The sequence below is a fragment of the Tachypleus tridentatus genome, chromosome 8 (assembly GCF_004210375.1).
Source record: "Tachypleus tridentatus isolate NWPU-2018 chromosome 8, ASM421037v1, whole genome shotgun sequence".
Lineage (NCBI taxonomy): Eukaryota > Metazoa > Arthropoda > Merostomata > Xiphosura > Limulidae > Tachypleus > Tachypleus tridentatus.
In genome coordinates this window covers 61804417-61828953 of record NC_134832.1, presented here as the reverse complement: position 1 = coordinate 61828953, position 24537 = coordinate 61804417, and the positions used below count along the sequence as shown (strand labels likewise).

Here is a 24537-nt window from a genome sequence, read left to right as displayed (position 1 = left end):
TATAATTATAAATGCTGACTGATTTTTTTCTCAAAATTATATGTAAATAAATGTCTTATGAACATGTTTTCTAAAAATTAATGATATTATAGTAACAGCATATTGTATAAAGAATGTTTGTTATCTTTTCAGTATTTTCCCAGACAACATTTTTTTATATATATTTGGTCATCTCCTGATAGTGGTCCTTAATTAGACCTTTGACCTATATATATTTATATCATATTCAAATCTTGTTATTTGTAAAGCCATATAGACTGAAATCAGTTCTCAAAGAAATATTCATACAAGTCAGATATCTGATTAGTCAATTTATTAACTGTCACAGTAAAGGGCAATGAATTTTACAGTGAAAAACAAATGCTTGAAGACCAAACTTTTCATAAAATGCTCATAAAAGTTTCGAACTAAAGTTTTAAAAATCTCTTACCTAAAGTGAAAAACATAAATAATAATGTCCACTAGTGTTATCTATTGTGCTAAAAGATATTTAAGTTGTTTTTGACACATCCAGTCTCTGATGTTTATTATGTAATATGATATCCCTGATTTAGTCTAATTGTATTTCTGTTTTTCTGAATATTTAAAGAGATCATTGTGAAAGTGATAACAGATATATCTTAAAAATTAACACAAAATTCTGACTCATTTGGGATTTGAATGCAGGACTTCCAGACATTGGTCAAGTGTTATGACCACTGTGACAAATTTTAATAATAGAAACTTAACAAGTGGTTCGAATTCCTAATGTAGTCTGTAAAGGTGTTGTTTTTTGTATAATTGTAATATCTTCCTCAAAACTTAATGAGGTAAAAGATTAAAAAAAGTTATGAAAATCCCCACTGAACTGGGATTTGAACTTGAGAAATGCCACTGATCCAATAAGAACAGCATGTGTCTTTTATGTGTGTTTATATATTTTTAGTTTTTAGATGCAAACTACTACTTTGAAATAGTGATAATTATTGTAATTATGTTAGGAACATCATTTACAAAGAGCAATATCTGCCCAACAAGTTTTTGGTCATACGGGAGAGCTGATTATTCCTACACCTGAAGTATATTCTACAAATGAAGATATATACCAGTCTTTGTATCCTGCAAATTACAAGGTTTCAAGACAACTAAGACACATGCAGCGTAAGTAAATACTTAAAAATAAAAATTTTATATGTGTTTATATAAAAACAACCAGATCACCTTGTCTAAGATGCTTGATTCTAAGTAATATTTTTATCACTTTGTTTCTATTATCTATGATAAATGTATTTTAATTTTATGAGGATACTTTTATTTGTATACTGTCATTTATTTTTAAGTGGTATTTGGTATTCAATTCTTGTGACAGAATAGGTCATAAGCACTCAATTTATGTAAACCTGTGTTGCTGATGGATTTTTCTGCAAAGGACTGCTTCACCTGTAAATAAATGTCCCACCAATTTAAGCAGAGTCCACAAATGTCTTTAATGCTTGTTGTGACATTTATATTTTTATGTCTGTTCATTACTGAACTTCTGAACTATGATAGGACAACTATTCCACTATTGATTTGATGCAGCCTATTATTTTATTTTTTGAAGATATATTTAGTAGGTAGAATAAAGTGAACTTATGAATAAGAATTATCATTCCAATAGGTGAACCTCATATGAAAAACAAAATAACCTTATCATTAAACTTTAAATGTACTTATAGTGCTGTATATACTTGTTGTGTCAGTTGTTTGTGAAAGGATCACATATATGTTTATTGATACACAGTTATGGTGATATATATATTATCTGATGTTATTGGTGGTTTCATAGATGGTGTATTGTTATTTTGATTATTTTACCTTCTAACATTATCTTATGCCCGTAGCATTAACAGCTTTCTGTTGCTTTTACCTTTTCTTTCTTCAGATGAATTTCTGTATGATTTTAACTGTTATCCTCAAGCAGGTCTATTTTTGAATTGAAAGAACTGGAAGAGAAAGGATAAGTTCAAATTTGGCTTTTCACAATAATGTTTATTGTTAAAGGATTTTGTCTGCCAAAACTGAATCATGATTAGGTAACGTATTTAAACAAGCTACTGGTATCATGTCTTGTAAACTGATCAGATACACTTGTAAGTCTCACTTAGGAACTTAATGGCCTAATGGTATTATTTCACATCAGTTCTTTATTAATAAAGACATTTAACATGATTAAAAACTTAATAATCTTAAATACTTTAAAAGTGATGCACTACCAAAACAGCTTAAAGTTTCTTTAAAATAGGATTTTATGTTTCTAAAGTGAAATTAGTAATAGAAAGAGAACATAAAACTAACTTAATGTCTGTGAAAATAATATATATTATTATATATATATAATGATATAAATAATATAATATAAATAACATATATAATTATATATAATATAATATAATTTTTAACTTGAACTTCTTTTTAAATAAAGGTATCTTTTTTTTAGAACAAAACTATGTATTGCAAATCTTAGTTCAAGATGTCTTTTTTTTATTTTTTGTCTAATTATAAGAATAAAACTAACTGAATTTTGAATGCAAATCATGTGGGGATTTTAATCATTGAGATTAATTCATAGGCAAGTGTCATAATGTACTGTGATGATAGTTTGCATGATAGTAGAGCTCCTTATATAAGGGACATAAGGCTTTAAGCATCTCTTAACTGCCATTTATTCTTGGACTTAAGACTTTATTAAGTGTTTTTGGTTGAAATCAGTAAATAGTGACTCGTACCATAAACCTTTCAGATTTTTAAACTGTTATTCTGACTAATGTCACCCTTTATAATGAAATAAAACAACAAAACAGTTTGTTTACCGTTTTTATTTTCTGTTCTTTGATTAATTTTTAAAAATATGTGTTTGATATCTTTGTAATTGAGGTTAAAAAAACAAAACAAAAACTGTGCACCTCTCCAGTATTTGTGTCAATTTTACATTAATAGTGTGATATGTAGGTATACTTTATGCATTATGCTTTATCTAAATCTAAACTTTTTAAAAATTTTCATTTATTTTAGGTATTTCCAGTTTATACATAACACATGACCAATAAAGTTAACTTACTTTAACTACAACTACCTATTGTTTTGTGTCTTTACCCTGAGATAATGCCTTGTTTGCCCAAGGAGAAAGTAGCTACAAGGTTATACACGACTGTTTTTATTGCTGGATGATCAACCTCATTAATCAAGATAACAGATTAATTATGAGTGTTTGCTAGTGTGGAATAAAAACATCTTTTAATTTAAATTGTGATTAAATTTATTATTGTCATGAAAATAATGAACTAATAGATTATTACCAATTTTGATTATTCCAACTATTCAAGTCTTGTGTAGAAATAACAATTAATTCAATATAGGCATTAATGAATACAACAATTAATTGATTAACAAATTATAGTAATTGCCCAGCTCTAACTGTTTTCACCAAAATTTCATGCAACACTGAAATATTGTCAAGTGTGAAAAAAGTGTAATTTTTTTTTCATTTTTATTAATGATAAATCCCAAAACTGTAAAAATAGAAGTATAAACTATGAAAATATTTTAAGTACCTAGTCAGTACAAGAGGTCAAGGTACATTTTATAGATGCCACATGTAAAAATGTACATGTCATATAAAAATAATTGTATTGTATTGACTGTGGAAATAAGGCATTAACTCTTTGAGTAATATGAACATGAGGCCTTGACCTTGAACAGAATTTGGAGTGAAAATCAAATATTTGATGAGGGGGTACAGATAATGTCTTTTGAATTAAGGTCAAGAATATGTGCAATATATTTTTCTGGTACTATGCCAAGTATTATAAATTGTTTAACTACTGAAGTGTATTGGAATGATTTTTATTTCTGCATGTACCACTTAAGATTTTGTTTTCTTTCTCTTCTACAGCTTTTGCAGTTGATCGTGATATTCCTGACTATGACATGGATTCGGAAGATGAAGGATGGCTGACACAACAAGCCAATAAAATGGAAGTTACACCTCTGCAGCTTGAAGAAATGATGGATCGTTTGGAGAAAAGTAGCGGGCAACAGGTATGTCATGCTAAAGTGTGTTGTTTCTAAGAACATATAATATGATTTCAAAAATACATTTTGTGTTAGTAGTTAGTATGGAAATACAGACAATTGTATACAAGTCTCTTCCAGTTATTAGTGTGGCTATAATGTGATGAAGTATGCATGCCTTATACATATCTTGTCTAATGTTCTGTTACTCTTACGGGAGAAAAATAAAAATCCTCTACTAAGCAAGATGTTGCTTATTTCTTTCTTATCACGTGTACCACTAAGCAAAATAGTTTCTTTATAGGTTGTTACACTGAAAGAAGCTAAACTTCTTTTGAAGGAAGATGATGAGGTTATTATTGCAGTTTATGACTACTGGTTGAACAAAAGATTGACAATGGTTTGTAACAATACTTTATTTTCTTTGTAAATCTGCTCTTTTTTTCTTTTTTCTCAGTGTCATTGTTTAGTGGTTTCTAATCAGGACTGTGAGAAATTGCACAAAATCATAGGCAAAACTATTATCTTGTCAGCCTACATAAAAAATGGTATTGGATATTGCACTCGAACATTTTGTAGAATACTAAATAAGGTACTGTGAAAAGTGTATTTGATTCTTCTTTATTTTACTCAAGCTAAAAACATCATAATTCAAGTGTAAATGAAGCTATAATTACCCCTCGAGTTAGCTTTTTTATAAGCTTATGGTGTTCTATTAAAAACTTAAGTACCAGGTGAAACAGGAATTACCAGCCAGTTAGAGACTGACATTATATTCTGTGCCTGTACAGTTGGTGACTTTAGGGAGTTAACCCTTATATTATGTATGAAGTGGAGGAATAAAAAAATCAACACCCATACTATTAAATTTTATAATTGCAAACTTTGTTAAATGGATGGCATTCCTTTCAGCTAAGTTTCATAATAAAAACTTGGCTTAAACAATTTATCAAAGAATACATTCTTTATAGTTTGGCATTATTAAGTAGTTAATTTTGAGATTATTTGTGTGTGAAAAGTACCAGCATTTTAAAGGTATTTTCATTTGAATAGTCACAGATTTCCTGTGAGAAATGGATATTTTGTTAAAGCATCAATTTGGAGTAACTAGAAAGTGTTATAACTTTTGCAAAATTGATGTCACTGATTTTGATAAAATGACAATAATTATATATTTTAAGGTTTTGATATTGTTCGTATTTGAGATTTATAATATATATACAAAAATGCTTTTTCCAAAAGCATTTCATCACTCTGAAATGTAAGCTAAACAACGTGTTATTAATTACTTTTATGAAAATCTCACTTTATATATGTTAAAGAGATTAACTGTCTGTTTTTTGAACATACTTAATATTTACAAATTGTGACTGTTCAGTAAAATAAGCTTTTTTTACAGATAATTGTTCTTCTGAAATAAATCTTTCAAGTGAGTTCTCTGGAAAAATTTAAATCGGGGCACACTTATCTAAAGAATAGTTTTTATAATAATCCATATTGGTTCTATTTCCAGCAACATCCATTAATTGCACAAGTTAGAACAGAAAAGAGGGATAGTTCAACTACCAACAATCCTTACGTAGCCTTTCGAAGGCGTATGGAGAAAATGCAGACAAGAAAGGTTTGTTCAGTAATTAAAAAATTAATTAATGAAGTAATGATAAGTATCACTGAAATATTGTTAGTAACATTGTGAAAATCATTTGTACTTATTTTAATTGTATTTTGCATTGTTTATCCATATTAAACAAAAATTCCAAGAAAGCACTGGAAGTCATTTCTTTTTGTATCATCTGAATTAATCTAAAGCAAAGAAAGGAGAAAGTTGTTGTTGTTCAATGATAAATATCTTTAAGTAGTTAATATTTTTTTACATTATTTAAACTTTTTTCTACAGAATAGTGTTTTGTTGTTTTTTGATAGTATTTAAAAAAATGCATTCGTAATTAGACATTTTAAAATAGTGTATGAAGTACTCAACAGGTGGCTAAGGAACATTTTTAAAATTTTAGCAGTGCTGTCTTTTAAACAAATTTGATCTATTTGGGTTCAATGTTACTTCAACAGAATTTCATTTCAGTTTCTTATCGTAATTTACGGTTAACAGTCTAGAGGAACATGTTTTATACAACATAAAAACTGCTACTGATGAAGCTAGACAGTTTATTAAAGTCTTTTGTGCTTCATCAGTACAGCCACTGTTTTTTTTTTATGCAAGAATCTTAAGTGCAACAGTCTGCATTTAACTTAATGAAATTTTCATTCATCAAAGGAATACAAGTTTTATTGTACCTTAGTTTTTATTTCAAGAGCATTTACAATTATGATGAATTCTCAAGTAACAGTAACTTTGAATTTTTCCTGTGAAAGTGAAGGAATTACAAACACAGGACCTGTTTCTACTATGACTTTGGGAGGCTCATTGGCAGTTGAGGACATTACAACTACTGTGCAGAATGTTATGGATTTTCTCATGCATTCTGGGCCTACTCCTTCTTTCCCTTCAGACATTTTCCCTTCTCCTCAATTTGAGATGACTAGGAGGATAACATATTTGACTGTTTCCCCTTACACAAGGGTTTGTTTCAGTTGCTGCCTTACTAATTGAGGAAAATTCTCAACCTTCAAATATATTTCTGGACATGGTTTTTCAGGTATGTTCTTTTCTTCATCTTTTGCTTGTGTCTTTTGGTTCTTCCTATTTTGTACTCCTTGAAACAAATTCTAAAGAGTCCTTTGTTTTCTTCCTTCACTTGATTACACTGATTCCTTTCTTGAACAACTGTATTGTATTGTGAGTCTACATAAAAAAATGGCATAATATATTGTACTCAAACATGATGATCTTTTTGACTCTTTTATCCTAGCTTACAGCGATTCTTCTTTATCTTTTATAGGTTCCATGTCTCTTCTTCCTGTTTTGGAAGATAACCCTGTGACTTTTCTTTTGCTTTCTAGTGCCCAGTTTTCGTGTCATCTTTTTCTCATCATCTTCCTGCATCACTCATCCTCTTTCCACCTTATGTGTGAGGTACTAGAGTTTGGTTTTTTGAAGAGGTTTATTCTCTTCTTCTTACTACCTTGGCCCATACAACTTTCTTGGTCCATCCTTCTATACTTGGTTCCTCTTCTGTTGAGTTAGAATGCACTCCTCACAAATGTCAATCTCTCTCCGTCATATGTACATGATCTTCATTGGGTTCCTTTTCTTTGCCCAGAATTTTTTTGTTTTTATTCCTTATTCACAAGAGACCAAATGTGAAGCAGCTTGGCATCATTTCTTGTTATCTTTCCCCAGTTTCTCATCTTTTTCAACCGTGCTCTTTGACTTATGTTCCTACCAGATCACTCTGCCTCTACCCTTCCCATTTGAGCTTTCAGGCCTTTTTCTTTTTCCACTTCCCAACATCATGTTCATTGCTGGTCTGGTCTCATCAGTGTCTATCGTATCAGGTGGGCCTAATAGATGTCTATATGTCTCACATTGCCAACCTTTGATCTTAGTCTTCTATCAACAGATGGGCTCTTCAATTTCTACCCCATAGTCTATCCATGTCCATTCTGTTCTGATCCCATTTATTTTCAACGTCTTGTGGATGCAGTCTTGAATCTTTTGACCAAACTTGGGTAGTTACTTCTTCAGGTTTTTACTCTAACCTCTTTACCTCTTTGTGGTCTTCAAGAAGACTTGCGTCTGGTTGTAGACCCGATCATCTCAAAGCCAGTCTTTGGTTGTTCCCTAGTTTGAGATAGATATTTATTTTTCTCTCAGATTGTCTTTTTTCACTTACCCTATAGATAACCAAGGTGAACTTGTTGGATGCCTCTTTCTACATGTTTTGACTGCCTTGTCTTACAGATGTCTTCTGCATTTCTTCTATTGGAATCAAGTCTTTCAATTCTGTAATTTTCCATATGGTATAGCTACAGTTTTTTATGTTTGAATCAAGTCATCTGGGCTTTTGCTTATCCTTCCTCTGAGGTTTTCCTTCTCTCACATCTTTTTGTTTCTGCAGAAAGCTGGTCCTATTGGGATGACTTTTTAAACCCTTCCTCTCAGTATTTAGTACATCTGGGCATTTTCTTCAATTCTCATCTCGTTTGAGCTCAGTTTTCATGTCTTTTTCTATGAGCTATGGAATGTATGGTTACTAAGGTTTGTACTTTTCGTTTTCATTCTGCGTGAGAGGTTATTTTGCTTTTGGGGACTGTGGTTTCCTTGGAATTACTCATTCTTTTTAAATCTTTTGAATCTTTTTTAGGATCCATGGTCTTTGATTGTGAACTTTCTTTTTCATTCCTATTCTGTTTATCTTATGTTCTTTAAGGAGCTTTTACTTGAAGCTAGATTTCCTTTCTCAGCCATATAATTGTTTCTCAATCTCAACATTTTTCATTAGGTTTACTCTCAGTAGAGTTACCTTCATAGATGCTTTTGCCACTCCTCTGTTCTGGTTCTCAGTTCCTCATCTTTAAGCTCTGACTGTTGATATTCTCAGCCAGGACTGGTGTCACCTTTTTCTGTATTCCTATTCTTCCTTAGATTCTCTTGGTTGTGTCTCTGTGACCATCTCAGCCCTGGTGTTTCTTATGCTTTTTTGATTGATATCGTGGTCCTCTTTTCCAATATCCAATATCCCTTCTCTATTGATTCAACCCCTACATCACTTTTTTATCCAGAGCTATCATCCCTTCACCTTCACATGTGGGATTTGTCCACTCCATTGTGTTTAACATTGTGATTTAGCCATATTCTTATCCCATTCGTATTGCCCTTTCACCTTGCCTGGCTATCAACAGAAGTGGCTGGTTTATCATCATTGATCCATCTACCACTCCCTTCCTCACAGCCATCCTACTGTGACACTCCTTTCTCCCTTTTCCACATGGTTTGTCAATTTCTACCATCACTGGTTATAGGGCAGATTTATTCACTTCCTTTTGCTTTTCCATTTACCATAGGATGTTTTTGTCCCTTGTCCTCTCCACTCTGTTGTGATCCTTATGTTTTCACCATCTTTCTCACCTGATTCCCATGCGTGACTGGAATATTAATGTAGTGTTGTACTCCATCTCATCTGCACTGTTGAGCTGTTGGCTGTGCACTTGTTATATAAATGTTTTCTTTAAATTTCTTTCCTTTTCCTTCTCACCTGTTGTTGCTGTAATTCAGATATCTATCTTGTTGTTGCTTCTTTTACTCTACTTCATCTCATTTTTATCTCTATCCAGACTGGTCCTTTTGTTCTATTTCTTCAGCTGTTTGGGAGAGTGAGCCTTCCTTCTGTCTCTCACCTCTATGCTCATTATGATCCAAATTGACTCCTGTGTTCAGTTCAAACTGTTCTGTGTTAGTTGGCACAGACTTCTTCCTTTCAGGACTTTTACCATACTCTGTTTCTGTTTTATTACCCCTTTTATTATCCAGGGACCTCTCACCTTATATCATTGCCAGGTTGATCTTTGGACTCTTCTGGGTTGTGTATTATTCTCTGGATATTGATGCTTGAGGATTCTTTCACACACAGTTATATCAGATTCTTCACTTTACTCATTCTGTTGCTTCTCATTCTTGCTAGCCTTTGGACAAGAATCTCGTTGTAGGCATGTGGATAACTCTCCACACATTTATTCCTTATTATTTTCATCATCTGTCTGTTTTTGTTTTCCCTGGTTACCATACTTTAACCAACTAACCATCTTTGAGATGGGTATGTTTTCCTTTTTGTTTAACAGGAACTTGTCAGGTAGCTGGTGCTGCCTTTCAGGATATACTTATGTTTACTTTCCAGACTCAACATTGGGCAAAGGGTAATGGACAGTGTTCAAACCATGTGCTGTGGTTCTACCAATGCTCTCTGTTGAGACAGGGTGTACTGCAAGACCACTAGAAGTATACAGTATTGCTTAATTGTTTGATCCAGACTGTGCCATTTCACGAACTATCACAGAAAAAGCCAGCATCAGTGAAGTGACTGCCCACTTCTATGTCATGTGCTTACTGGCTTTTAAAAATAGGATTTTGTGGCCACCTCTTGTATTGTATCCAGAAAAAGAACTTTCTAACAGTTGTTCATGAGGAATACAGGCACTTCTGAGTCTTTCCAGTGCTAATTATGCCTGCCCCCTTCTTAAAGTGAAGCATAGGAAACCTTTGACACTTACCAGTTCATAGCTACTGGGTTGTGGATTTTGGAGGGTTCCTCATTAATTGGGATTAGCACAATGTGATGAGGAATAGGGTGGTGATGACAGTGTAATGATCATGCCATTACTGTGCCTTCTTATATCCCATGTTTGACCAGTTGAGTTGAAGCCAGCATATTCTCTACTGTCTGATTGTTTCCTAACCACACTACTCTTTCTAGTTCTCTGACGACTTGTGTGCAAGTATCATGTTATTATTCTATCCATTCTTGCAACATTTTTGACTGACTTGTCTCTTCTAACCCCTTATTTACATTCCAAGTGAATAGTTTACCTGGTCAATATGAGATGTGGTTTCCCATGAGTTTGTTCCTATGAAACCCTTACCATCAGTTGTCACACTCTGCCAACATTCCCTTCAGGTGCTTTCTGAAAAGAGTTCATCTAGGATTAAATTTTCAGTGACTCCTCCACCAATTTAGTGCGGGATTTTAGCAGATGTGAAGAAGTGAGATATTGTCTTGTATTATAACATTTTTCTAATCTAAGAATGAAGTTATTGTGAGTACTTAAGGGGAGTTATTGCACATGGAAATTTTGTCACCCTTCTGTTGGTGAAAGGCTGTTGTTGTACGATAATGTCATTACGCATCAGTACAGTTCGCATTAAATGCATGAATCTTAGGCAGGAGCTAGCTCAACATTAGTAGCATGCAAATATCACAGGCAGGTGCACAATGAACATAGCTGTTGTGTGTGTGTCTGCTGAGGTGAGTATTTATTGGAAACACACTTTTTAATTAAGAAAATGTTAAAATGTTTGTAAGACAGTGCTGTTTTACTTTTGGTTCTTTTTTCAATTTTTTCAGATACAATTGTACAAATTGTTTGTGCTCAGTTACATGGAATGTTCTATTTTCTGTTAGATGGGTGGCATAAGTAAAAAATTACAAATATTGAAGTTTAGTCTTCTGTATTTTGCAAATTCATTTCCAAAAATTTTTTATAAGTTTTTTTCTAAATATTCCATCACTAAGATAGAATAAGTGGGTGCAATTTAGATTCCCATTGCTTTTCTTTTAATTATAAGTTGTATCGTCAAAACAGAAATAATTATTTTGTAATATGAGTTTAATCCTTACATCACGAAGTCTTTGTTGAATCTTATATGTAGTAACTCTTGATGTGTATGATTAAAAAAAAGTCCATCTTTGGTGAAAGTACTTACATCATATATAATATTAAAGCATTTGTCTATTTATTCTAATATATTTCACTTATAATGTATATATATAAATATTTCACCATATTTACACAGAAGGTTGAGTACATTATACTGAGGTGATTTTGAATAATATGCAAATTAACAAGTGACAATCACAGCTGTTAGAAAATAATGGTTCAATGGCATGTATTAAAACTACATTTTGAAATTGTTTAGAATTTTTTAGTTAGTGTAATACACTAAAAATTGCTTTTGGGAAGGAAATGTAACATATATTTCTGACACAAAATATTTATACATTGAGATCATAAAAGTTTGCTTAGATTTGGTAATTGAAATTTTCAACACTGTCATATCTTTTGCATTGAATGTTATTGGAAAGTAAACAATTTGGGGAACTATGACCATCCAGAAAGAGACCTGCGATAAGTCATATGCCAACAATGGTAAGCAAAGTGTGGTGTCTTATAACAGTTGAAAATCCATGGGGAAAAATCTGCAACAACTCATATGCCAACAATACACATGTCATGTACACAAGTTCATTGTACTATATATTTTGTTCAACCACTGCATTCCTTTATCAATTACAGAATGAAATTGGTATTCATACTATTCCATACCAGGAAATATTGGCAATATTTCTGGATACAACTCCTGTGGAGTTCTTTGCAATCAGGTTGTTGAAGTAGATGCTTGAAAATAATAACTCTCCTACTACAGATGGATTATGGAAAGCACTCAAAAAAGAATGGTGTGCTTTAAGCATGACAGCCTATAGTAATTGAAACTATTCTACAATACTACTGCCAAAATACACAGTTGTAAGATAGAGAATGAATACACATTTTAATGTGGATTGTAGTGTTATGATGAGGCTCAAAATAATTTTGATATAATGTACTTAGCTTTTGTGCACATCTCCAACTTTATAATTTAATATGTTATCTCCATTGTGTTTGCTGACATAACTAGCTCTTTCATTGCAACACTATTTGATAACAGATTTTTCTCATGATAGTACATTGTGTGAGATTTTTTTTCTGTACTACTAGTTAGTGAAATCAAAATATTTAAAAAAAAGGAAATTATTTTAGTTATGTCACTTTATGCAATCAGCATGAAGAGGTTGATGTGTTATGTTCTGGTTGAAATTTGTCAATATAATTGTTTGTGTTATTTATCATCCCTGTATTCATATACTCACAGAGGTATTCAATGTAACTTAAATCACTTTGAGATGTGTAATGCGATGATGTGATGTCGAACGTTAGATATAGAAGGTTATAACCAAGAAACCAATTCAAAGCATGTTTAAATTAGACAAAAATTGTGAAATTTTTTTGTTTTTTAACATGAACGATAAAAACAAAATATTGTTGAAAAGCTAATGCATTATTTTAATATCAAAACAAGTAAAATCAATAACACAACAAAAAAGTAAAACATAATTGATTATTAAATTTATTTAACTTTATGATTTAGAATAGGAAAAATGATGAAACTTCCTATGAAAAAATGTTGAAATTGAGGAGAGACCTAAGTAGGGCTGTGTAAGTACATTTTTAAATTTTTCTCATTTTACCACAAAATGTTTTCAATTGTAAACTTAGATTGCTATTCAATGATATGATCGCAGATAAGTCATACTGGGTGTAAAACCTAATACAAATAAACTGCTGTTTTGAATTTTAAAAATTTTAGTTAGTTGAATAAGTTAACCCCATACTTTACTAAGCATATTTTTTTTAAATCTCATTGATTTCTTTTTGGAGTCTTGAAATGCTAGAAGAGTACATAAAAAAATAGCAGTATGCTTTTTTACCAGTTGCCCTAAAATTACCACTGGGATATAGCAACCTGTTTGAAACATAACCAGTTACATTAAAACGTCAAATATTTGTGTATATTACCACAAAAAGATCAATTTCATAATATAATGAAATATGTTTGGCTGTAATTTTATTTAATCCTTTCTCAATGGGTTACAGGTCAAAGGCCATGTCATCACATTTATTGACTTGTATTCACAATTTTATTGAACTTCTATTTTGTGAATTTATGTCAGTAAGTTTGGAATGAAATTGTAGATTATAATTCAAGCTCTAATGCTATATTTGAGTTGATTTCAAAAGAGTATTAAAACAACAAACTGAAATATATATTTTAGTTAATCACATGGTATGTTGAATGCAGCACTGTTTTAAAATTAAATGTTTGTGATGTCAAAATACTAAGTCTATAGTTTTATACAAATTGGGAACTCAAATTACTAATATTAATAAACTACAATGTAAAATAAGAACCTCATATCTTTTTATTTTGTTGAGATATGGCTTATGTACTGAATCAAATATGATAGCCATGTTCAACTTCCTCCATTTTTTTTTAACTCATCTTTATATTCTCTTATTACAGTATATGACATGAATAACCAATTGACAGCTTAAAACGTTCCCAAAGTGGTGGTCTCAGCCATTTTAATCTTTGAACAGGCTATCATATTCTTTGAACCAAGGTTTCATGAAGTTGTGTCTTTAGTCTGCTTGAAATTTCAAATGTTTCTAAATCTAAATACATCTTAGTTAATAAATTATAATGGATTTCTTCAATATTGATGTAGTTATTTATCATTGTTTGGTTATTCAACTGTACATATGAAACCCAAAAACATTTTGTTTGATATCCTCCTCATGCAAAATTTTAAAAGGCTTAGCAACTTATGCCAAGCAACAGCCAAGTTCAGAGGTCATAGAAAGGAGAAATAATTGTTTGTTTTACTTCAAGATTTATTGTTTTATATTTTAAGAAAAATAAGTTTAATAATTTATTTTTAATATTAATAATCTGTATACTTATACAATGTATAATAATTGAAATGTGATTGTATATTACAAAATAATAGTCAACTAAAACACAGCCAAGACAGGGAAGTGTAAATATCAGTTTTATATTATTGGATACATAACTTGAGTGCACGTGCACCAAGTCAATACAAGTTGCGTAATGTTAGCTGGGTATGACCGGAAGGTCAGTATGATAAATACATAACATTATGAGACTTAAGCTACTTCGACTGAACATTTGTATTTTTATGTTATAATATGTAGTCATTCTTGCATGAAAAAAGCATAACTTATATTTATTTCCTAATTTTTTCATGATGGTAACGAGGTTGGTCAAGTGACAGACCTGCCATAGAAGACAATAGAAAATAACGTAAAATATAGTCTTACTGAAAATAAACATTTGAAATGCAATTAGGTGGTTTTAGAGATTACACCAATAATATCTGAAATTTTTGGGATGAAAAATAGTTTTCTTAATCATAACATGACATCACTTTGTTACTCAGACCAGTAACAAGACAGACTCTATTTTCACAAACAAATCCTCAGTGAAAAATATTTCTTTAAAAAAATCTTTTTTTTTGTCTACCAAAAACATCTAATCTTTACTAAAAGTTCACTTAATTTTGTGAAGATACACATGCTGTATCAAAGTTGTGGTACAAATACTTAATATGTACAAATGAATAGATGAACTCATGAATGTTATTACTGAGCCCATAATAGAAAGGGTTAATGCATCACCATAAATGTTATCTCTTATATAAGCACTATAAAGACCCAACAGTCATGAATAGAGCATCTGAAGTTCTACTTCTGGCATTATTTGTAATTTTTTAATGACACTTATTTTAGTGACTCTTTTGAACAATGTGTAAATTACATTGTACATTTTATTGGATGTTTTCAATATGTCAATCGCCCTGAAAATTATGCTGCTGTATGTTGCGTTTTATGTTATGATAAATCTTATTTTTTCAATTTCTGATTTATATGTGGTACAAAATTAGTAAGTTACTATTTACTTTCAAATGTCTGTTAGAAAAGTATACATCAGTGAAATTATTTTTTGGAAGTACTTTCCAAATGTGTATTAAGTATATTATATTTCTACTGTTACTGTATGTATTACTTTTGATTGATGTTTTCCAGTACATTGTTAGAAATGGTCAAAAGGAGAGAAAAAACAAAAAGAGAACACCTTCACTTGACTGTTGAGATTTTTGAAAAAAGGTGAGAATGTATCTATAAAGAGAGAAATTTGAAACGAATGTAATGATAGCTTTTACTACAGTAGTATATTTTTATGAACCTTATTTTCAGTATTATTGTATTAAAAAAATGTAGAGATATTTAGCTCATCAGGGGCTGTTTCTACAATTTACAAGAAAAAATTGTAACATAAAAGCTAAAACGTTCTTATTAGGGTCTCAGTGAATGTAATTTAGTAAGTTGGACATATGATAAGAACTTTACAGTTCTAAGCAGCTTAATATGTTATTACAATGGTATCAAGTGTTATTTTATTTCATGAGGTTTAGAAATATTATTTTTTCAAAACTTATTTGGGATTGATAAACAAGAACAAAAAAAAGAATGTACCACTTGATATGTGGTAAAAAAAAATTAGTTCTTAAAATCTCAGTTAAATTTCAAGAAGGAATTGAGTATTAATTTCTTAATGGTTCCCACAGTGCATCAGCAGTAGTGCCCTCTGTTGGGCTATACCATTTTACCATTTTATTAACTGGTATAAATTATAATTACACAATTTTATCAGATGTGATAATGTGAATCACAATTTACTCTTGCATAGTGCAGTCAATGACAGTTACTTATGTACAATAAAATTGCTACAATGACCTAAATTTATTAACTCTTTGAACCAATAATTTTTTGTGCATTCTGCTGGAATTATTTTCATGATGTCCAAATGATTATCACCATATCATCTAGAATTTACAGTCTATTTATATAAGCTGGATAACAACATGCTTTGATTAGTTTTCAGCCATACTAACATAAATGTTATCAATGTCAAATGGTTAAATTAGAATTTTTGATCAGACAGGTTTAACCCTATTACAACAGGCTCATTGTAAGATACACAAGTTCATATACACATTTGCAACTATACTGAAAAGAGAAGTTAGTTATAAAATTAGAAATAAAAGCAGCAGCTGTGCCTTTTTATTTTATTAATGGTCATGAAGTTTTAAAGTACTTCTTTTATAAGTCTGAACTGTTAAACGTTTTATGTTTATGTTCTGTTAACTAGAATCCTGCTGAAAATAAGCCAATAAATTGCAGCTTGTTTTAGTAGACTGTTTATGTGACATCACTATAATACAACACCCCTAAAATAACAAAGCATGTGTGAAAAGATAGTCAACTCCAAGAACAGGATGTACAATGTATCAAATTATATATGCTAAAATTTTCTTGGAAAATTCAGGGTAATCGCACTACACTTGGAACCAGTGAAAACATTTACGTCAGCAATAGGATGTGTAATTTATTGGCTTGTGTGTATCCTACAATGCTACAACAAGATGTTTCCAGAATAACAACACTGCACTTTGAACTTGTCAGAACTTTCATTATATGATTTGGTGCTTATATGATAAACATTGCAGTCATTTGAATATTGGTAATCATGGTGGGAATTTTAGAATTTAGTGGTGTAGGTGTTTGTACACATGCTTATAAAATCCTATTTCTCTTTTCAACATTTATTCATCAAGTAATAAAAACTTGGGTTTTAGTATTATGTATCACACTTGCTTAGTCTCAAAAGCATTATAGGTCTAGTCTTCTTCAGAAAACATTCTTACTTAGATGGATATTCATTTATATTTCTGTTGTACGTGTTTTCTGATAGTTACTCACATTGTATATCTTTGTATGTGTTTCAGTTCCTGAATGTACATTGTGAGTAAATATTTGCATATATTTATATAGCTGAGGTTGTACAACTTTTTATTGCTTTCTTTTACCATATATTTCTAAAAGTTATTTTATCCAACTGTAGACATGTATAGTAGACATAAAAAAAAATGTATAAACAGAGCAACAAGACATGAGGAGTGCTATGTGACACCCACACAAATTGATATTTAGCTTTTATATATATATATTTATTTTTATATTAAGAAATTAAAACATATGTGATATTAAAGTATTTTAATACCAATAAAGTTACTTATTAAACTTTTAAAAATAAATCACTAAAAGAATGTGACATGTACAGTTAGATCCATCTGTGGTGAAAGGATCAAGGTATTTATGAAGCATTAGCAAGGGCAGTTAGTTGTCATCACACTCCTTGAGTTAAGAGAAGTGGGTGGATTTAGGAGGTGCACTTATCTTTATAGTTTGTCCAGGAACTGTAGTCTTAATGTTTACTTCATTCAGAGAAAAACCAAGTACATGAGTGATTACTTAAATTTATTAATATCTGATGTAGGCTTTCAGCTTATACTAGATTAAGCTGCATTGGGTTTAAACTACTGAAATTTCCTAGTGTATGTCAGCTGCAAGAGAGAGAAAGAAGTGGTGTGTTGTTCTTTAAGGGAAGATCTGGGATTCTTTAGGGTAAGCATGGGACTGTAGAGTTTAAAACTACACAGGACTTATTTGAAGTATATTTCATCTTTGGAGACATTGTTCAGTTTCATACCTTTGTATTCATATTATTTATTATGGGGTTGTATTTTGAAGAAATAGACTCAAAAGTCTTCAAATGTGGAAATTATGAATGTGGTGCCTGTAATCAAATATTAGTTAATAATGTATTTAATGACTGATGTGTCAGCGAAAGTAATAAATGTTTTGGGGGCTTGTAAATATCACTATTATTTGTGTTCATTTTGAGATGTTAAATCATGTTATTTTGTCTGAACAACTTAGTAAGTTTTGGATATCAGTTTAATAAAATTCTTACTTGATGTATTTCTCTTTGATCAAGTGTTCAAGTCCTCTTTTTTTAATATAGTGCTCTGCAGTATTTGCTACTGATCATTACCCATGTATTAAAATCCACAAACTTTCCGTAGCATGTGATGCACTGTAGGGAATGAAGATTTAAAAAAATTTTGTATTTTGTTTTTTAAGAGACTGGAATATGAACTTCCAACTAAAAATATAATAATTAGTATGTAATATTTAATTTTTTAAACATTGGAGAAATATTATATTAACTGACATTATCTTCCAAAAAAACAGATGTTTCTGGTTCATTTGGTTTGTGGTGTTTTTTATAGTTTCAAGGAAGTAAGTCTAGTAATGATAAGCATCTTTTTTCCTTTGTTAGTGTATTCTAATAACATAGAATCAGTGCATCTTTTTTCCTTTGTTAGTGTATTCTAATAACATAGAATCAGTGCATCTTTTTTCCTTTGTTAGTGTATTCTAATAACATAGAATCAGTGCATCTTTTTTCCTTTGTTAGTGTATTCTAATAACATAGAATCAGTGCATCTTTTTTTCCTTTGTTGGTGTATTCTAATAACATAGAATCAGTGCATCTTTTTTCCTTTGTTAGTGTATTCTAATAACATAGAATCAGTGCATCTTTTTTCCTTTGTTAGTGTATTCTAATAACATAGAATCAGTGCATCTTTTTTCCTTTGTTAGTGTATTCTAATAACATAGAATCAGTGTTGTTTGTGAGTGTAATTTTGATGGGAATACTGTTTGAAATGTATAGGGAAAAATGTTTTGTTCATCTGGTTGATTGGTCTTTGAAGCCATCCAAACAATGGACAGAACAAATAGGATTTTAGGTTGTATTTACAGAAATATAGAATACAAGTTGAAAGAGTTGTATTATAATTGTATAGGTCATTGATTAGGTCATATTTAGAGTATTCTGTTCAGTCTTGGGTTTCTTACCTCAGAAAAGACATTGAATTGTTGGAAAGACTTTAGAAGATGACACTAGAATGACACCTAGGTGGAAAGGTCAACCTGTGAGGACAGGTTAAGATCTCTGAAATTTTTTTCTCTTGAAGAAAGAAGAGTTTAAAGGGACCTGATTAAGGTGTTTAACATTGATAAGGAAATTAACAATATTATCCCCCCATGATTAGTGGAGAGAATGGCAAGACTACAAGACATAAATTTTGTAGGAAAGGAGTAATTTTCAGTTAAGACAGTTTTATTTTTCTAGTATGGTGGTTAGCCTTTGTAATAGGTTGTATTAATATCTGGTGAATGCAGTTAAAGGAATTTAAAGGTAAACTTGATAAATGTATGAATAATAAGAGTAAGTTTTAATTTGTTTTTTTTTATAAGTTTAGTTTTATATTATGTTATTTCAGATGTATTTTTCCTAATTTTTATATTACTGCAAAGAAAGAATATTCTTATATCTTGAATATTAATGTATTTTGAATATTAGTCATATTTAGTAGCTTTTAAGAAAGGTACTCAGGATTCTTTTTCTTATAATGTTTTACAGATACCAAGCTAAAGATTACACTGGACAGATTTTAGCAGAAGTATCTGCATTAAAACATGCTCAAAAATCTTATATTTTGTTTAAAAATCAACTTGCATCTAAGCATGAAGTACAGGTGACTAAGTACAAACTAAAGAGGCATATGGTAAGTCTTGGTTCCTAACATTGTAATATTTATTACAAGATTTTACTATACAGACCATTACTGGGGTAGCAGTATTATTAAGCATATTATTCAGTGTTAAAGAAATTAGGTCTAACCTCACTATGAATATCCTTTAGTGAAACTTTATATAGGTAGAGAAGTATTAGAAGTGCATACTACTTGAAAACAAAAAGTGTTGAATACTTTTGTAAAGTCTACAAGTTTCTTGAAATAAAACGAAGTGTTACTTTGTAATGTATAAGTACCCTACTCACTTGACATCTTTTGGAACCTTCATTCATATCTATTCAGTCTTCTGTCCCAGGTATTATTTAATTTCCTCCTCATTTTAAACCTGCATATTACAGGAGATAGCTTGATGTCACTTCTGTGGTGTTAAACAGTGTTGCATCTATTAATGTATTTCTCCAGTTACTAAACAGTAAACATCCAAATATAAAGTTTATTGTTAAAAATCAATAGAATGATGAACTCCTATTCTCAAATGTTCACATCTTAAATAACCATGGTATATCTACCATTTAAGTTTCATAAAACCTTTTCTCTGGACTTTGTTAATTATGAAAGTTTTACTTATTCAGTATTTAAAGAAATTCTGGTTAAAATTTTGTTTTACAGAGTCTTTAGAATATCAAACTCTTTTGAGAACCATAACTCGCTCATCAGTCCGTCTGATCAACCATATGAACATGACCTATTTGTACTCGTTTAAATACTCCATAAATTATATTGAAAGTTAGATATATTAAGTGTTTATATCTCCAGAAAGTCTGGCAGTCTTTTAGTTAACATTATAAGTCTTTTGCACACAAAGAATTATAATTTTTACTGAAGTATTTTTTAATAAACTAAAATAAAAATTTCTCCATGAATATATGGAATGTTTATTTTTAATAGTTTGTGTGAAAAGTAAATTTCATGTTAAGATTAACAGTACTTTTCCTCATCTCAAATTTCCTTTGTTGTGATCCGCAAAACCTCTTAAATATATTTCAAACATTTGTTTCCAGTAAAACTTTATATTTCGTTTGTTATTTTCTCTACCCTAACTCAAAAATGGATCAGTGAATTTGACTGACTTCATGACTATTAAATAAAATTTGCAATAAATCAAAAATACTCATTTTTTTTATTTCCAGAACGACTTTTAAGTTGTAACATGAAACTACATTAATTTATCCTTAGTAGCTTTAAGCTTGTAACAGTATACATCTGTTAATAATTAACTTTGAACCACATCTAACTACTCTCTGCACCACAATCACACAGGGGGCATGCAGCTTAAGTTACATTGTTGAATTATGATACCTACATGCTGGTAATGTGCATACCTTATGAACCATTTTTGTTGTATCATTATTTGTTTTACGTAATCTGATCTGAACTTTCCAAACACTTTTCCTATTTTTACATTTTATTTACTTTTGTAGTAATAAAAAAAGAACAAACATGAACAACAAGTAAATAACGAACCCAACCTTCTTTTTTTTTACTGTTGATTGTTGAAGACATCTGAGCCTACAAATTGTATACTAATAGTTTAAATTGTTTCAGAAAGTTTTTAAATAAATGAATAATGCACCAAAGAATAGAGATTAATAACATGAAAAAAACAGACAATTTTCCTCAACTCTCTAAATGTATGTTTCTAGTTTTCTAACTATATGATAAAAGCCATTAAAAATTCATCCAAGCAGACTGTTGTGATATCTTTGGGAACCAAAGTTGTATTATAAGTGAAACACATGCTTATCTGCTCAGAACACAACATAATACAACATGTCATTTGATGAATGGAAACCTTGACTTGCTATTGGTTATAGGTACCATATAATTAAACATAAGAGAGAAGTATTAACAAAGAATGAAATTATGGGTGTGACAGGTAGTTGTGGCAGGGAGTGGGTGATTTTTTATTTATAGCTCTGTAACCAAGCAAAATTGAAGGCTATAAAAATTAAAGTTTGTCTGAACAGTAACAATTCTGCAGGGGGCAGTTTATGTTTAATTTTGTACAATTTAAAGGGGTGGTGGATAAACCATAGAAAATGTTATTATATGACACTGGGAAAAGTTCAGGATTTTAAAAAATATTTGCTTGCACAATTAAAAAAACTAAACTTGTATACTGTTAAAATATATATTATTAGTGAAGTTTTTATGCTATGTTAACTGGTGTAACATAAAAAGTATTTTAATACAATTTTGATTGTGAGACACCAAAACTTTTGAGTCGTGTAAAGAATACCCGAGTCAAAAGATGTAAGGTATGACGATGTTTATTTAACTATTTCAACTTCTTATTTGAAAACATCAGAAAAATAAAGTACTGTTAAAAACAGATATTTAACAAATAAACTTTAATAGCAAAACAAAAAGTTTTACAATAAACTTTTAAGTTAATTGTAATAAAAACTTCAGTCTTCTTTTTTCAAAATAGCTATATATTTTCTGATACTTAAACATCTCTTAATAATAGATATATGTTTGCAGAACACTTTGTGTGCATAATTTCTAGTAGTTGTTTGGAAAACTTCAGTGTGTGGCTTTATCAAAATTGCAAGAAATGATTTTTCTTGGTAATATCTCTTTGCATAGTTGGTACATCATAGTATTTCTGTGTGCAGTGCATAACTGCATTCTTACCATATTCCAGTTGTCATTACTCTAACTTGTAGGCACTTGCCCACTGTTGTTTCTTATCCTTTCTACACAGAGGTCTTAATTGATGCAAGGTGTGAGACTTCTGTAATTAATTTCAACATTTCTTGAATTTGTTCTTGAGCACTTTTCCTCAAAAAATATACAGATCTCTGCATTCTGATTATTCAACATTACAAGATTTTTGTCAGTTCCATTTCATATTTTTCAGCTGTTTCGGTTATGAATACTTATAAGAGAAATCTATTGTAAAGCCATTTGCATAAGTAGACTTTTGAAGTTAAGCCATGATATATTGACTTTGTTTTTGTTTTTCAGTTACAGTTTTAAGTTTAAAGCATTTCTAATTAACCTTGAATTCCTCCTGTAACACATCAAAAATCCTAAGGTTATGTGCTATAGTATTAACTAGATATTTAAGGTTGTAAGATTTAAATCGGTAACATGCAGTTGTTATTCAGTATAGTGATAAAGTAAAATGCATGATATTATAATAAGTAGGCAAACAATGATTTATAAATATATGATGAAGTGATTTGTTATTAGGGGAAAATATTACATGTTTCGATAGAACGATGGTCTGTCTTCTTAAGTTGTCTCTCGACTAATGTTCTTTCGATACATGTAATATGTTACCCCAGTATTAATTTATTTTATTATGCTTACAAGAGATTGTATGCTAATTTATTAGTATATTACCATAATGTGCTTCCTTATTCAATTTTTTTAAAACTTGTTTGAATTTTATTGTAGTTTATTTTATCAGTAACTTTTTAACAGCATGAAGGAATACCCAGAAGAAGAAAGGAATACATAAAAAAGAAATACAAACAAGATATTTCACTATTCTTGCACAGACAACTTTCATCAGCACAGAAGATTGATACAGAAATAGATTTTTCAGATGTATTTAGTTCTGATGATGATGGCTTTTCCTCAGTAAGATCTCTAAAATTTGTTTTCTAGGATAAAGATATATTTACAAATATTTATTCCTACAGTTCATTATAACATAATTTAACTAATCAGTACTGGTAGGCATTTGCATCATGTATTGTTAATTATTTTGAGAGTAACATACTCAAAGTGAAAACACGTTTTTCTTAAACTCAGTAATGTTTGAAATGTTATAAATTTGAAGCCTAAAATACTTTTTATAAACTATTTTTAAGGAACAAGATATTTTATTCTTTCACAAAAACATGGGTATTAAACTTTCAATTACTTTTTAATGTATATAAAATCATCTCTATAACATGTGTATAAAAAGTAGTGTTTTGTTGTATTGAACATCGAAATGTTAGTGTTTACCACAAATTATTTTAGGTTATAGCTTAAAGCAATTTTTTTATTAGTGTTATTGCATTTAATTTGCTAAAAAATTTTAAATATTGTTCTTTTATTGTTGATTTCTCTTTCTGCTTCAGAATGGCAATCTGTACTTTTTTCTTAGAGCTTGGAGATTTTGTCTTTTAAAACCTTAAACAAATATATATAAATCATTTGGGAACTTTTCTTGGTTAAAATTAGAAACAAAAAATATTGTATCTTAGTCTTAGTTGTGATTGACATTCTTCACCTGTTTTTTCACTTTATTCCATCGTGGAAGTTAGCTTCTTAAGATGGCATTGTTATCAATAAGATATAAATCAATTTGGAATCATTTAGTAATGTAAGACATTTTTCAATGTCTTTTTTTTTCCTCACAATAAAACTTTTATATAAGTTTCTGTCAAAGGTGTAGTTCTGCTGATCCCATAATGTCCTAAAGTCTGAACCAATGAATGTTTTAATCTTTCCCATGCTCAGCATTACTTTTGATTAAATAAAACTTAATAGTAACTTGCATATAACATTTTATAATAAATTAGCTTAGCTTTGAAACTTTTATACTTTGCTACCCAACAGTTGTCACATACTTGAATAGTAGAATGTTGTAGTAGTTAGTAAAAACTCACCAGTTACTCATTCAGTTGTATACACATTACCAATACCA

The 24537-nt window shown here is 30.2% G+C and overlaps 1 protein-coding gene across 4 annotated transcripts in view; it reads left to right on the top strand.

The window, feature by feature from the left end:
* The window catches only part of LOC143222496 (enhancer of polycomb homolog 1-like), a 74166-nt gene that overhangs the window by 33465 nt on the left and 16164 nt on the right, over positions 1 to 24537 (top strand). For all 4 annotated transcript variants that reach the window (XM_076449103.1, XM_076449101.1, XM_076449104.1 and 1 more), the window contains 8 exons: positions 981 to 1140; positions 3914 to 4059; positions 4337 to 4432; positions 5546 to 5653; positions 12890 to 12957; positions 15406 to 15486; positions 19715 to 19859; positions 23322 to 23480. In XM_076449103.1, the coding sequence (XP_076305218.1) occupies positions 981 to 1140; positions 3914 to 4059; positions 4337 to 4432; positions 5546 to 5653; positions 12890 to 12957; positions 15406 to 15486; positions 19715 to 19859; positions 23322 to 23480 (963 nt within the window). The remainder of the gene's footprint in view (positions 1 to 980; positions 1141 to 3913; positions 4060 to 4336; positions 4433 to 5545; positions 5654 to 12889; positions 12958 to 15405; positions 15487 to 19714; positions 19860 to 23321; positions 23481 to 24537) is intronic.